At 36.0% G+C, this 13356-nt stretch overlaps 1 protein-coding gene across 1 annotated transcript in view; it reads left to right on the forward strand.

Annotated features, from left to right (window-relative positions):
- Positions 1-13356, forward strand: part of LOC144411738 (uncharacterized) — an 18639-nt gene continuing 5283 nt past the window's right edge. The window contains exons 1-9 of the mRNA XM_078117114.1: positions 1-76; positions 401-484; positions 3809-3892; positions 5692-5802; positions 8859-9011; positions 9800-9910; positions 11214-11348; positions 11831-12028; positions 12482-12556. Coding sequence (XP_077973240.1) covers positions 73-76; positions 401-484; positions 3809-3892; positions 5692-5802; positions 8859-9011; positions 9800-9910; positions 11214-11348; positions 11831-12028; positions 12482-12556 — 955 coding nt within the window. The 5' untranslated portion in view covers positions 1-72. The remainder of the gene's footprint in view (positions 77-400; positions 485-3808; positions 3893-5691; positions 5803-8858; positions 9012-9799; positions 9911-11213; positions 11349-11830; positions 12029-12481; positions 12557-13356) is intronic.

The raw sequence follows: 13356 nt of genomic DNA on the forward strand, positions 1-13356 counted from the left end.
TTTATCTTAAATACTTCACAAGCTTGCTGGTATATTTCCAAACATTCAAGAAATCTAACAAGTTTGCTGGAAATGGGTGAGTGTTATATTAAACAACATTTGTTCTTAGGCGTCAGTGTCAACTGCAACTACAATAATCCACTAAGGCAGTAAACTAGTGGTGCACTCAAAAAGACAATGAAACTTCTGCTTTGACTAAGGCACTTCAAATACTAATGTGATATAGTAATTCACTCATTGTTTGCTGTTGCAATACTAATTAATTCGTTTCTAGTTTTATATGAACGAAAAAATGCAAATATTTAAATAGTAGAACTATGAATTTTGGTGTCCATTACTCGAAAAATTGAAACTAGTGAAATTATTCAGCTTTGCTAAAATTGTATTCTTTCCATCACAGATCCCATCAAATCGCTCTCTGCATCGTTGACCTCTAGAGCAGCAGAAGAGAGTTTGACGTCGAAGGAACCTGGAGTTGATCAAGGTGCGTATATGACAAACAGTTCTGTCTCTAACAGAGATGTATCGGTGATTGCATCGGTATTGGATAAAATATACCAATATTTCCATTCATCTCTTTGATCTCGTCTATAATGTGTTGAATTATAAGTTAGATTTGGAATATTAACAACGTAAAATAATTTTTGCTGTTAAATCTTGTACACGCACACTTTCTTGTCCACTGAAGAGCTTTGAATTTTAAGCTGTGATTCGCCAACGATATAAAATTCAAACCTAGCATAAATCACAGTTTCAAATGGGATGCCCACTTCCTGAAACTAAAGTATTGAAATGTTGAGCGTCAAATATTGTATATTCTTCTAATGCAGTGGTTCCAAACCTTTTATGGCTCATGGCCTCCTCCAGGGGCTTTTAGCAGTAATGCCCCGTTGTTTATCAGATATTTAGAGGGTTATTCTGATTAGTAGATTCCGAATCCCAAATAAAATGAGATAGTTCATGCTCAACAAATTGAAAACACCCTGTTAAATAACCTTATCAAGCAATGAAACTAGAATTGACTAAGAGTTTACTTGTAAAGGGCAAATTAAAATCATTGTGGCCCCCTTGGTGTGCCACAGGCCTTTGTTGGGAACCGAATCAGGGAACTGAATCAGGGAACTGGAACTGAACCGGGAACCGGGAACTGAATCAGGACTACTCAACTGACCGCGGTCCGCATCCGAACCTTTCTAGTATTAAATTTGGACCGCAGCTGCTTTTTAACTTTGAATGCATCATTTTTTATTTCACAGTCGTGATGTAATGCTTCTTTCGCTAAAACATCGAAATTAAAATTGTCATATCAATATAAGTTTCTCAGAGCATCGACTCACTTGCTAACCCCCCCTAGCATTTACTAATCAGCAAGATATGGCGTAAAAACTGAAGCTTTACTGCTGCTTAGATTTTCTATAGATTTCTAGAAAAGCTGGTAAACAGGATATTGTTTTATAGCTATACATGTTATATGTCAGTTTTACTTGTATTTTAAAAATAAAAAATAGAATAAATAACCCGATTTTGGAAAATATTATATGCTGGCAAAAAAGAAGAAATGCAATTTTTCATACTAATGATTCACAAATAACTTGTTAACATAATAACACAAATAACAAAAAGTCAACCTATAAATATTTTGCTGAAATCCTTGTGAACGTTGTGGTTTTAGATAATATTATTTGAAAAAATTCATTCTTCGTCGCAACTGAAATATCCTAAATTTTCAGTCTTGAAAATGTATCATATCTCTTTTAAACGGTGCATTTGAAATTTAGTTCGAACATTTGAATTATATTTTTTGGGATTTTTTAAATTTCATGGTCGGACCTTTGATGAAAATAGTTGAGTAGCGTAAAATGAGTAGTTTTGCTTTGCCTTTTTTGGAACCTTGTTGTGAAAATACTGCCGACATAGTTCGTATAAAAGATTCTGTCACACAGGCAAACCCACACAAGCAAATGCTCATATGCGAGACTTACTTCAACAAAAGCAGTTTGTTGGTTGACTATTTTGACAGCTTCCTAATTAATCCAGACTGAGTAAGCGATAGAATTGACAGGAAATCCGGAATAACTCCATTGCTTCTTGACGAGGTTGTTAAGTTTCATAAGATATATTCCAAGCATGGACATACTATGAATCCCACTTCATATGCTTACTCGAACTATTTTCCCAAAGTTTTATATCTATCCTAACCCGGAATATACCAGGAGTCCCAATTCCTGTGCTTACTCTAACCATTTGCCTACAGTTTTATATCTATCTTAACCCGAAACATACCAGGAGTCCCAATTCATATGCTTACTCTAACCATTTGCCTGAAGTTTTATATCTATCCCAACCCAGAACATATCATGAATCCCATTTCATATGCTTACTCGAACTATTTACCTAAAGTGTTATATCTATCCTATCCCAGAACATATCATGAATTCCACTTCATATGCTTACTCGAACTATTTGCCCAAAGTTTTATATCTATCCTAACCCGGAACATACCAGGAGTCCCAATTCCTGTGCTTACTCTAACCATTTGCCTACAGTTTTATATCTATCTTAACCCGAAACATACCAGGAGTCCCAATTCATATGCTTACTCTAACCATTTGCCTGAAGTTTTATATCTATCCCAACCCAGAACATTTCATGAATCCCATTTCATATGCTTACTCGAACTATTTACCTAAAGTGTTATATCTATCCTAACCCAGAACATATCATGAATTCCACTTCATATGCTTACTCGAACTATTTGCCTAAAGTTTTAAATCTATCCTAACCCAGAACATACCATGAATTCCACTTCTTATGCGTACTCTAACTATTTGCCTAAAGTTTCATATTCATCCCAACCAAGAACATATCATGAACCCCACTTCATATGCTTCAATTTTATGGTCGGACCTTTGATGAAAATAGTTGAGTAGCGTAAAATGAGTAGTTTTGCTGTGCCTTGTTTGAAACCTTGTTGTGAAAATACTGCCGACATAGTTTGTATAAAAGATTCTGTCACACAAGCAAAGCCACATAAACAAATGATCATATGCGAGCTTTACTTCAACAAAATCAGTTTGTTTGTTGACTATTTTGATAGCTTCCTAATTAATCTAGACTGAGTAAGCGATAGAATTGACAGGAAAGTTGAGTAGCGTAAAATGAGTAGTTTTGCTGTGCCTTGTTTGGAATCTTGTTGTGAAAATACTGCCGACATAGTTCGTATAAAAGATTCTGTCACACAGGCAAACCCACACAAGCAAATGCTCATATGCGAGCCTTACTTCAACAAAAGCAGTTTGTTTGTTGACTATTTTGACAGCTTCCAGATTAATCTAGACTGAGTAAGCGATAGAATTGACAGAAAATCCGGAATAACTCCATTGCTTCTTGACGGGGTTGTTAGGTTTCATAAGATATATTCCAAGCATGGACATACTATGAATCCCACTTCATATGCTTACTCGAACTATTTACCTAAAGTGTTATATCTATCCTAACCCAGAACATACCATTAATCCCACTTCCAGGAGTCCCAATTCATATGGTTACTCCAACCATTTGCCTAAAGATTTATATTCATCTCAACCCAGAACATATCATGAACCCCACTTCATATGCTCACTCTAACAACCATTCCCAACCCAAAACATACTCTAAACATTTTCCTGATTTGTTCCTTTGGATATAAACATAAAACTGCAAACATTGAAATCGTTAAACTATTGATTTTGATGTCCCATACTCGAAAAAATGAAAAAAAATATTCATATTATTAAGCTTTGCTAACATTGTATTCTTTCCATCACAGATCCCAGCAAATCGTTGTCTGCATCGTTGACCTCTAGAACAGCAGCAGAGAGTTTGACGTCGATGGAACCTGGAGTTTATCAAGGTACGTATGTGACCAGCAGTCGTGTCTTAAGCAGAGAATTATCGGTATGGCTATCGGTAATATTATCGGTATTGAATGAAATATACCGATATTTTCATTCATCGTTTTGATCTCATCTATAATGGCTTGAATTACAGGTTAGAATTCTAATATTGATGGCTTTGATTCACCATCTGTATAAAATTCAAACCCAGCATAAATCACTGTTTCAAATGGGATGCCCATTTCCTGAAACTAAAGTATTGAAATGCTGAGCGTCAAATATTGTATATTCTTCTAATGCTCGGTTACAAACCTTTTATGGCTAATGGCCTCCTTCAGGGGCTTTTAGCAGTAATGCCCCCTGTTTATCAGGTATTTAGAGGGTTATTCTGATCGATAGTATCCAAATCTCAAATAATATGTAATAATTTATGCTCAACAAAGTGAAAAAAAACTGTGAAATAACCTTATCAAGCATTGAAATTAGAAAGAACTAGGAGTTTACTTGAAAGGGGAAAAGTAAACCTATTGTGGCCCCTTTGGTAGGCAACGGGCCCTGATTGGGAGCCGATACTCTGAAGCCGAGGTGTGAAATCGGCGGTCCGCAGGCTAACTGCAGCCCACAACGAAATAAATTGTGCAGGTCACGGAGAAGTGCCAATTTTGAATGGTATGCAAAACGAATTTTCTAGTTACCGTAGTTCAATTTGATATGTGCAAGTAATTGCAATCCCTTTGCATCGCATAGCCTATACCCGAGTACCATTTATAATCTATGCCATTGTCGTTACAATGTTTTTTTGTGCTTGCAGCTATACAGAGCCCATGTTAAATAAAGGTGTAGCACGCAGTCTCACCCAGATATTTGTATCTGGCACTCTCGAATTATAGGTGGCAAACCACTGCTCCAGAATAGCGAGTAAAATGATTAGTTTTGTTGTGCCTTGTTTGGAACGTAGTTGTGGAAACACCTCATACACTAGTGTGTATAGAAAATTCTAACACACGAGCAAACCCACAAAAGCATGGGCTCATATGTGAGCCCAGTTACTTCAACTGAATTTAATTAACTATTCAAACTTCAAAAGTTTTTGCAGCCATTTAATATCTTCATAATTTTACTTTGATATAAAATTTAAACCTAAGCTCCAAACCAGTGTCGAGCATGACGAGTTAAAATGTCTATTTTTCAACGACCCTCCACGGTAACCGCAGCATTTTTTAAAGAGGCAGTTTGTGGTTGAGTATTTTGGTAACATCCTAATTATTCTAGAATTGACAGGAAATCTTCAATAACTCCATTGCTTCCTGATTGACTTTGTTGAGTCTTGTGGGATATATTACAAGCCAGAACATAACATGAATCCCATTTCATATGCTTACTTTAACGATTTGCCTACGGTTTTATATCTATCCTATCCTAGAACATACCATGAATCCCACTTCATATGCTTACTCTAGCCATTTGCCTACAGTTTTATATTTATCCTAACCCAGAACATACCATGAATCCCAACTTCATATGCTTACTTTACGATAGGTTCACTTCTTGTATTCATTACTACTTTTTTACTGGCTGGAAAATAAACTAGACTGTAACTAGGAAAAGGGTTTAAAGATATGCCGGACTACATACTCTTAAATGAAGGCTGTAAGTGGAAACCACCATGCAATGACAATCTCATGTGTCATATCATATTGTTCTCATCAAGTGCTACTGTATGTAAAGAAATACTGCTACGTTTGTTTTGTTCATTTTCCTCAATTTCATGTTAGCAGTGACACGATAACGCAACATGTAATTATTATTGTTACAGATCCTTCTCAAATCTCTGAAAAAATTTCTCCCAAATCAAGTGCGGTGGAAAGCAGCAAGGGTGGCAGTCCATCACCAGCTCCAGAAAAACAGAAGGTGGCGAAAAGTAAAGGTAATGAAAAAAATGGTAAAAATAGGAATGAAAAGATTTGGAATACGTTCTTCTGTTAAACAATTTGACACCTGTTGTTGCATTACACTTCAATCTTTTGTACATCAGGTGTCGCGCTGGACGAAGCCAAGATTCGAACTTTTTCTATATGAGCATCACTAATTGTAGTTCTCTGCTTGGTCTTTGTAATGTTCATTTTCGAAAATAATTTTTTGCACGCATATGCACTTCCGGACATCGATGGTAATTTTTTCACATGGATAGAGATTTTCTTCAAGAAATTACTTTCTATAAAAATCGTGCAATGACACATCTCTCGAATAAAAAATGAATTTTATTTCCTCATTGCATTGCATCTCAAGAAATTCGCAGCCGCCGTTTTATCTCCTCATCTGGTCAGGTCATTGGATCATGTCCGGTTTAGGAATTGTTAACAAGTAATTGTTTCTGTTACGATACGTTCCTTCATCCCAGTTTTACATGATCACCCATGATTCGATATTATCCATCCTTACTTGCAACAGATCCTTCTCAAATCTTGGCAAAAAATTCCTCTGAACCAAGCGCAGTGAAAAAGCAAACGTGGTAGGCCATTAACCACGAGACAGAGATCGGCGGAGGCGAAAAGTAAAGGGAGCGAAAAATATGATCAAAATTAAGTCCCCCCCCCCCAAACGTCAAGCAAAAAATTGGTCACAAATTCAATTTTACAATGTTTTTGTTTTTGTAAAATGTTTTAGAATTCTTTCTCCTGTTAGGCTTTTTATTCTATATAATGAATATAATTTTCCAACATTCTGATATTTTGTCTCTTGAAAACGAAACAGCAACCGCTTATGAGCAGACCAAAACCTTGTTAGTTTTCAATTTTCGGTGAAGCCCACATTAGACCTATAGAAGAGTTAATTTTTATAAGGCTCTATGTAAAATTCATATGCACCATAAACAAATGATAACTGGCCAATATATGGTCTACTTTTTCACTACTTGACCAATTAAAAGGCTAGTCAAGCTAATTTAACCACTCTAACATTCGATTGCATAGATTCAGTTTTACCACATATATAAAACAAATATTTAATATAATATTCAAATTATTGGAATACCTATTTGAGTAATTCAACTGCTGTACAGCTAATGTTAATACCTAAATTGCCATAATGCAAAATACATTTAAGTCGACAGGGCAGGCTGCTGGGACATCTTGTCAGAATTGGGGCTGAACCGGTACGTATGATAAACCTATATGGATCCATTGTACACACCCAAAAGCCTCCCCACGCATGTACATGGTGCACCACAGCCCCTCATTAATCAGTATTTTCATTACTTGTAGCTTCAAACATATCAATAGATATCCGTGCCATTTGTACATGGCTTTGTAAGAAGCAAAAGGCTCAAATAAGCGTCGTATAATAACCCATGCCATAGTCTTTCGTCTCCCCCAAAACAAACATGTTCTATTCTCTCCTGGATGCTTCATAATATATTTAACCCAATACAAGCCTCAAGCTCTGCCCATTTTATGGGTATTTTTAAAACTTATTTTTTTATGTCAACCATTAAGCCCTAAAGCTTTACTCGTGGCTTTTTAAAAGCGTCTGCTAGAGTTCTATTCAGCAATATATCTTTAAAACACACTCCGCGAAAAAAAATTTTGCAAAAAAATTTCAAAAATTTCTAAAAAAAAAATTGGACTTTGAGATATTCTGTGTACAGTAGAGGGTTAATAATTAATTCCTAATTAATTAATTTTTTCTTCAACGTTTTCGTCAAGTTTTTCCTAACATAACAATACCAAAACGATTATTATAGCATAAATGGTTATTACTCTGAAATTCACAATTGTATTTACAGTATTGTCAAGTTCAAGGTCAAATTACCGATATTGATGACGTCACAGCTCTTATTATTACTGCACAGACCACCCCCAATGCAAACAATTAAATTTTTCCGACGGAAATGCGCGTAGAACGGCGTAAACAACCCCATACGCGCATTTACGCGTTAAAATTACCATTAATTTTAATTTGGAAGGTTTGCCCATATGGGTTTACTTTACTATAGTTTTTAAATTTCGGTACTTATAGGGTCAATATCGCTCTTAGCTGTTTATCGACGTAATGCCCTGATATGAGAGAAGCGATAAAACCTTCCAGCCGTGATGCAAAGTGCGAATCGTATAAATAGCCTGGATTTCAAAATCACCTGTCAGACGTCTGAAAATGTGACCCAGCTCAGACAGGAAATACTCCTTTATAACGACTTATTATTGTTTTAGCATGTATTTTCAGTCATACTAACTATCCCTGACCATCCCTGGCGCTGTGTTGTTTTGATAAATATGATTTCGACTGCTCCATAGTTGGCAGAGGTATGGAGATTTTTTGTATGTAAAAAAAACGTAAAATTAATGGTAATTTTAACGCGTAAATGCGCGTATGGGATTGTTTACGCCGTTCTACGCGCATTTCCGTCGAAAAAATTTAATTTTTTTGCATTGGGGGTGGTCTGTGCAGTAATAATAAGAGCTGTGACGTCATCAATATCGGTAATTTGACCTTGACAATACTGTAAATACAATTGTGAATTTCAGGGTAATAACCATTTATGCTATAATAATCGTTTCGGTATTGGTATGTTAGGAAAAACTTGACGAAAACGTTGAAGAAAAAATTAATTAATTAGTAATTAATTATTAACCCTCTACTGTACACAGAATATCTCAAAGTCCAATTTTTTTTAAAAATTTTTGAAATTTTTTCGCAAAATTTTTTTTCGAGGAGTGTGTTTTAAAGATATATTGCTGAATAGAACCCTAGCAGACGCTTTTAAAAAGCCACGAGTAAAGCTTTGGGGCTTAATGGTTGACATAAAAAATAAGTTTAAAAATACCCATAAAATGGGCAGGGCTTGAGGCTTGTATTGGGTTTGCATGCTCAAGAGAGGTGTTCAAGAATCTAAATTGGTAAACCTTCTGTAAGTATTCACATGAATAGGTAATAAAAAGAAGTACACATAAACAAATGGGCTTATACTTTACATATCTTTTACAGCCGAATCTGATTCCCTGCCTCCACCTTCAATTGTCCGAAATGCCGATGAGAAGAGAACATCCGAATCTCAGCCAATCTTACGTGCTGTCCAACCATCTCGATCAAACTCCCAACCCACTGATTCAATTCTCAAGGTGGAAGGAGCCGAATCGAGTAAGTTTCAATTTCATGAAGCTTATAGATTGAATTTGCCTTTTTTATATTTCACAGTTAGTGTTGTTAGCTATACACATGCTACTGCAACATTGATTAACAAGGTAATGCTGGTTGTTAAATTGTTCTGGAATGGCCTGATGGTTTGAATGTTAAATCAAACTATGTTAGCAATGCATGTTAAGGATATTATGTTTCAACGATTGCATTTTCCTTCATTTATGACAATAATCTTGAATATATAAATATCCCAAGAACATAGTAATATCTCATAAAACTATTCGTTTAACCCCTTGTTCAAAGAAGAGATTTGAAAAAATGTTGAAAAAATTCAGCCTGCTATCAAACTGTCTAATCTCTATCAATCTGGCCATATCAAAGTGTATTTCTTATCAAATAGTTAGTGCCACCTGTATATTTTCTCTAAGCATTGCTCTATTTAATACAAATTCTCTATTAGTTTACCACGCCTTATAATTTTAAACCGTGATGCAGCCTATGGTATAAAAAAAACGTGTTCTGTGCATCTTCCCTTCCTCAGTAAAATTGTGTTTAATTCTATTTTCTAACTACTTTTTACTGAATGGAAAAAATAAACTTGACTATACCTCAAAATAGGGTTTAAAGGAATGTAAGTCTCCTAAATGAAGACTGTTAGTGGGAACCACCATGCAATGGCAATCTCATGTGTTATATTGCTCTACTTTCCTTTGTTCATTTTCCTTTGTTTCTTCAATTTCATGTTAGCAGTAACACGATAACGCAACAAGTAAATATTTTTGTTACAGATCCTTCTCAATTCTCTGAAAAAATTTCTTCCGAACCAAGCGCAGTGGGAAGCAGCAAGGGTGGCAGTACATCACCAGCTAGAGAGAGACAGGAGATGACAAAAAGTGAAGGTAATGAGAAAAATGGTAAAAATAAGAATGAAGTGGGATAGATCATTTGTTCGGCACGCGAGCAATGCCTCGGAAACGATATCATTCTCCTACAGATAAAAAGTTTTAAGATTCTGAATTATCTGATGAAACTAGGTGTTTGTTTAATCATTAGTCATCAATTCGTTATTTACTTAAACTCTTTTTGTTCTTTCATGAGATATGTTAACAAAGAAATGTAATATGATGTAACAACTGAATGAGCTCTTTTCGAGAAGGGCGCAGCATTCATTTGGCTGTATTCTTACATAATATACTTTGTCTGTGTAACCCTTTTTCTTCGTTTTTGCTTGATTTATGAAGTTGCACAGCTCATGTTGGTTAGAGTTACTTGCTAACTTACTGTTATAAATTGATTTCAAAAGTTTGCAACTACATTACTCTCCATGTTTTCATCTACATATGATTGTGAACCTCTGTTCTCAGTTATGAGCTACACTAAGTCTCGTAACAGGAATATCCGGAAGATGAAACCAGTAGTTCGTGTATTTCTTTGAAAGTTACAAAATATAAAACCAATGTAAAATCTCTATCAGCGGTTATGTACATCATAAGTCATCATAAATGTACATCACTGATATATATGAAAAGTAATCCAAGCTATTTGTCAGACTCATATTTTCCTGAATAGGGAATCTGTCTGTAAATGTTTAAAAAGTTTATTATTGTGTAGTTTTGTTTTGAAATTAGCAAAGCATTGTTTTTAATTTTGGTCGGCACTCGGAAAATTTTTGTCGTTAAATTTAGTCGATTTTTGCACGCGAGCCCAAAAAAGTTGTCTACTCCTGATTTAGACTATCTTCTTGTGTTAGGCTTCATTCTTCTTGAAATAGATTTTTTATGTAAAAATACAAAAATCATTCAGTCTGTCCCTAAAATGAAATATTAGTCTATACCAGTGATTTTAAACCTTTTTGGTGGAGCACAATCATGAAACAATGCAAAGGCTCGAGGAAATCCTGTGAAATAAGTTGAAAGTGGTGTAAAAACCACTTGTCTATACTTATTCACATTCACATCTGATAATAATCCACCAATGTTATCTCTGTTGTCTTAGTGCCATCCAACCTAGCAATATATGATATGATAGGAATATGATTAGATTAGAATTCCTAAACCCACTTTTTTCCTTGATAGCACTGACTTAAACAATTACAAGTGTTATGTCGGTACGGTACCCTAGGTGTTGCAGTATACATATAATTGGGTGCTTGGGTAGGGCTTTGTTTAGCGTGTTATATTTATCAACCTATTTCCCATACAGATGCAACTTCACTTGCACAATCTGAGGAAGAGGAGAGAGTGTCCAATGTTCCACCACCTAAGCTCGGTGCATCTCCATTTGATCCTCAATCAGCTGAGCAACATCCAGAGCCACAAGGAGCAAGAGCAGGTGAAGGTGGGTTTGAATATTAGAGTAATTGATAATTATTCAGTCAGGAAAAGCCTAGATGATTCAAATATTTGAAAATATTGAAATGTTGTTAAATATATGTTTGAGAAGAAGTTGCTATAACATAGTAGATTTGTGAATTATTTTTTTCACGCAATTCAAAAATTTTTCAAATTAGAAATGCTTAGCAGTGTACTAATGTTGTGTCACCCTAACCCTTTCACCAGTAATTAAATGACTAGTAACCAATTGGATAAAATAATGACTCTCTAGTGCCATCTAGTAAGATTTAATGTAAAAAGATTTTATTACGTATTTTGGAAGTTGGAAAAGTTGATTTATCATAAGATGGGAAAAGTGAACTTGCATGGTTGTGGTGATAAAACAAGATGATATATATGTTAACAATTTTATGTTCATTGTGGTCGCTGCTTACGACTGTTCATACTTGTACTAGTTGTGTAAAGCAAGTCTAATCAATATTTCAGGAGAGAATGAGAGATTTGAAGACGCTTGCACTGATATCTTGAAGAGATTTCCAACTTTTAAACATTTCAAAATGTTTGCACAAGCTGGGACAGGTCTCGCACTCAGTATCAATGAAATCTCAACAATTATTGAAGATAATGCAAGTTCTGTTGAAGATCAAAAGTTTGAGATGCTTCAACTTTGGAAAGAAAAAAACGGTAAATATTTGTTTGTTTTCCATAAACGAGGTAGGTTTGTGGGAAAGTTTTGATCAGTTGCGTGTATAAGGTTGTGCTTGAAACGAAATGTGAGAAACACATCATTCCAGTTGTACATAGCGTTGAGTAACCTCATTAACTTGTGAAGTTGTAGGTCTACGTGTATTGCTGGCATTGAAATCGGAGACATAGTTACTACTCACCACAGCTTCAGAGTCGTGTTTCATGATTCTAAAAGTGGGGAGTGGGAAACTCAAGCTATTGATTGCAGTTTTCTGGAATTGAAAAGAATGTAAAACGTTATTTAATATCGCAGCCCAAGATTTCACAATCAGGACTTGAGAGCCATAGTCAAGTCGGAGTCATGATTCATTTGAGGAACCTGATGATGGATTTTCACAATAAAATTGAAATATTTACTCATAAATTGTTCATATTTTCTCTGTATTTCAGGATCAAATGCAACATCCAGATATATCAGAGAGGTTGTTGAGAAACATCTCAAGGCAGAGAATAGTGGTGTCACTGGTAAGTTTACTTCATGACCTGTTTCACACCTTTGTGCCATACAAAGTTCTCGACAAACACTTAATCTGGGATTGTAAAAACACTTCCCATTTGGGTCAGATCCCAAGAGTTATTAGAAATTGGTTCTGTATCCAACACCTCAAATAGCGGTGGGCATGAGGTTTAAATCTGAGATGTCGGGAGGTGGTGAGCATGGGGTTTATATCCCAGATCTCAAGAGGGGGTGGGCAAGGGGTTTGTATCCCAGATCTCTAGAAGTGGTGGGCATGGGGTTTATATCCTAGATCTCAAGTGGGGGTGGGCATGGGGTTTATATCCTAGATCTCCAGAAGTGGTGGGCATGGGGTTTATATCCTAGATCTCCAGAAGTGGTGGGCATGGGGTTTATATCCTAGATCTCCAGAAGTGGTGGGCATGGGGTTTATATCCCAGATCTCTAGAAGTGGTGGGCATGGGGTTTATATCCTAGATCTCAAGTGGGGGTGGGCATGGGGTTTATATCCCAGATCTCTAGAAGTGGTGGGCATGGGGTTTATATCCTAGATCTCAAGTGGGGGTGGGCATGGGGTTTATATCCTAGATCTCCAGAAGTGGTGGGCATGGGGTTTAAATCCTAGATCTCCAGAAGTGGTGGGCATGGGGTTTATATCCCAGATCTCTAGAAGTGGTGGGCATGGGGTTTATATCCTAGATCTCAAGTGGGGGTGGGCATGGGGTTTATATCCCAGATCTCTAGAAGTGGTGGGCATGGGGTTTATATCCTAGATCTCCATAAGTGGTGGGCATGGGGTTTATATCCT

This window comes from Styela clava, chromosome 10 (genome assembly GCF_964204865.1).
Source record: "Styela clava chromosome 10, kaStyClav1.hap1.2, whole genome shotgun sequence".
Classification (NCBI taxonomy): Eukaryota; Metazoa; Chordata; class Ascidiacea; order Stolidobranchia; family Styelidae; genus Styela; species Styela clava.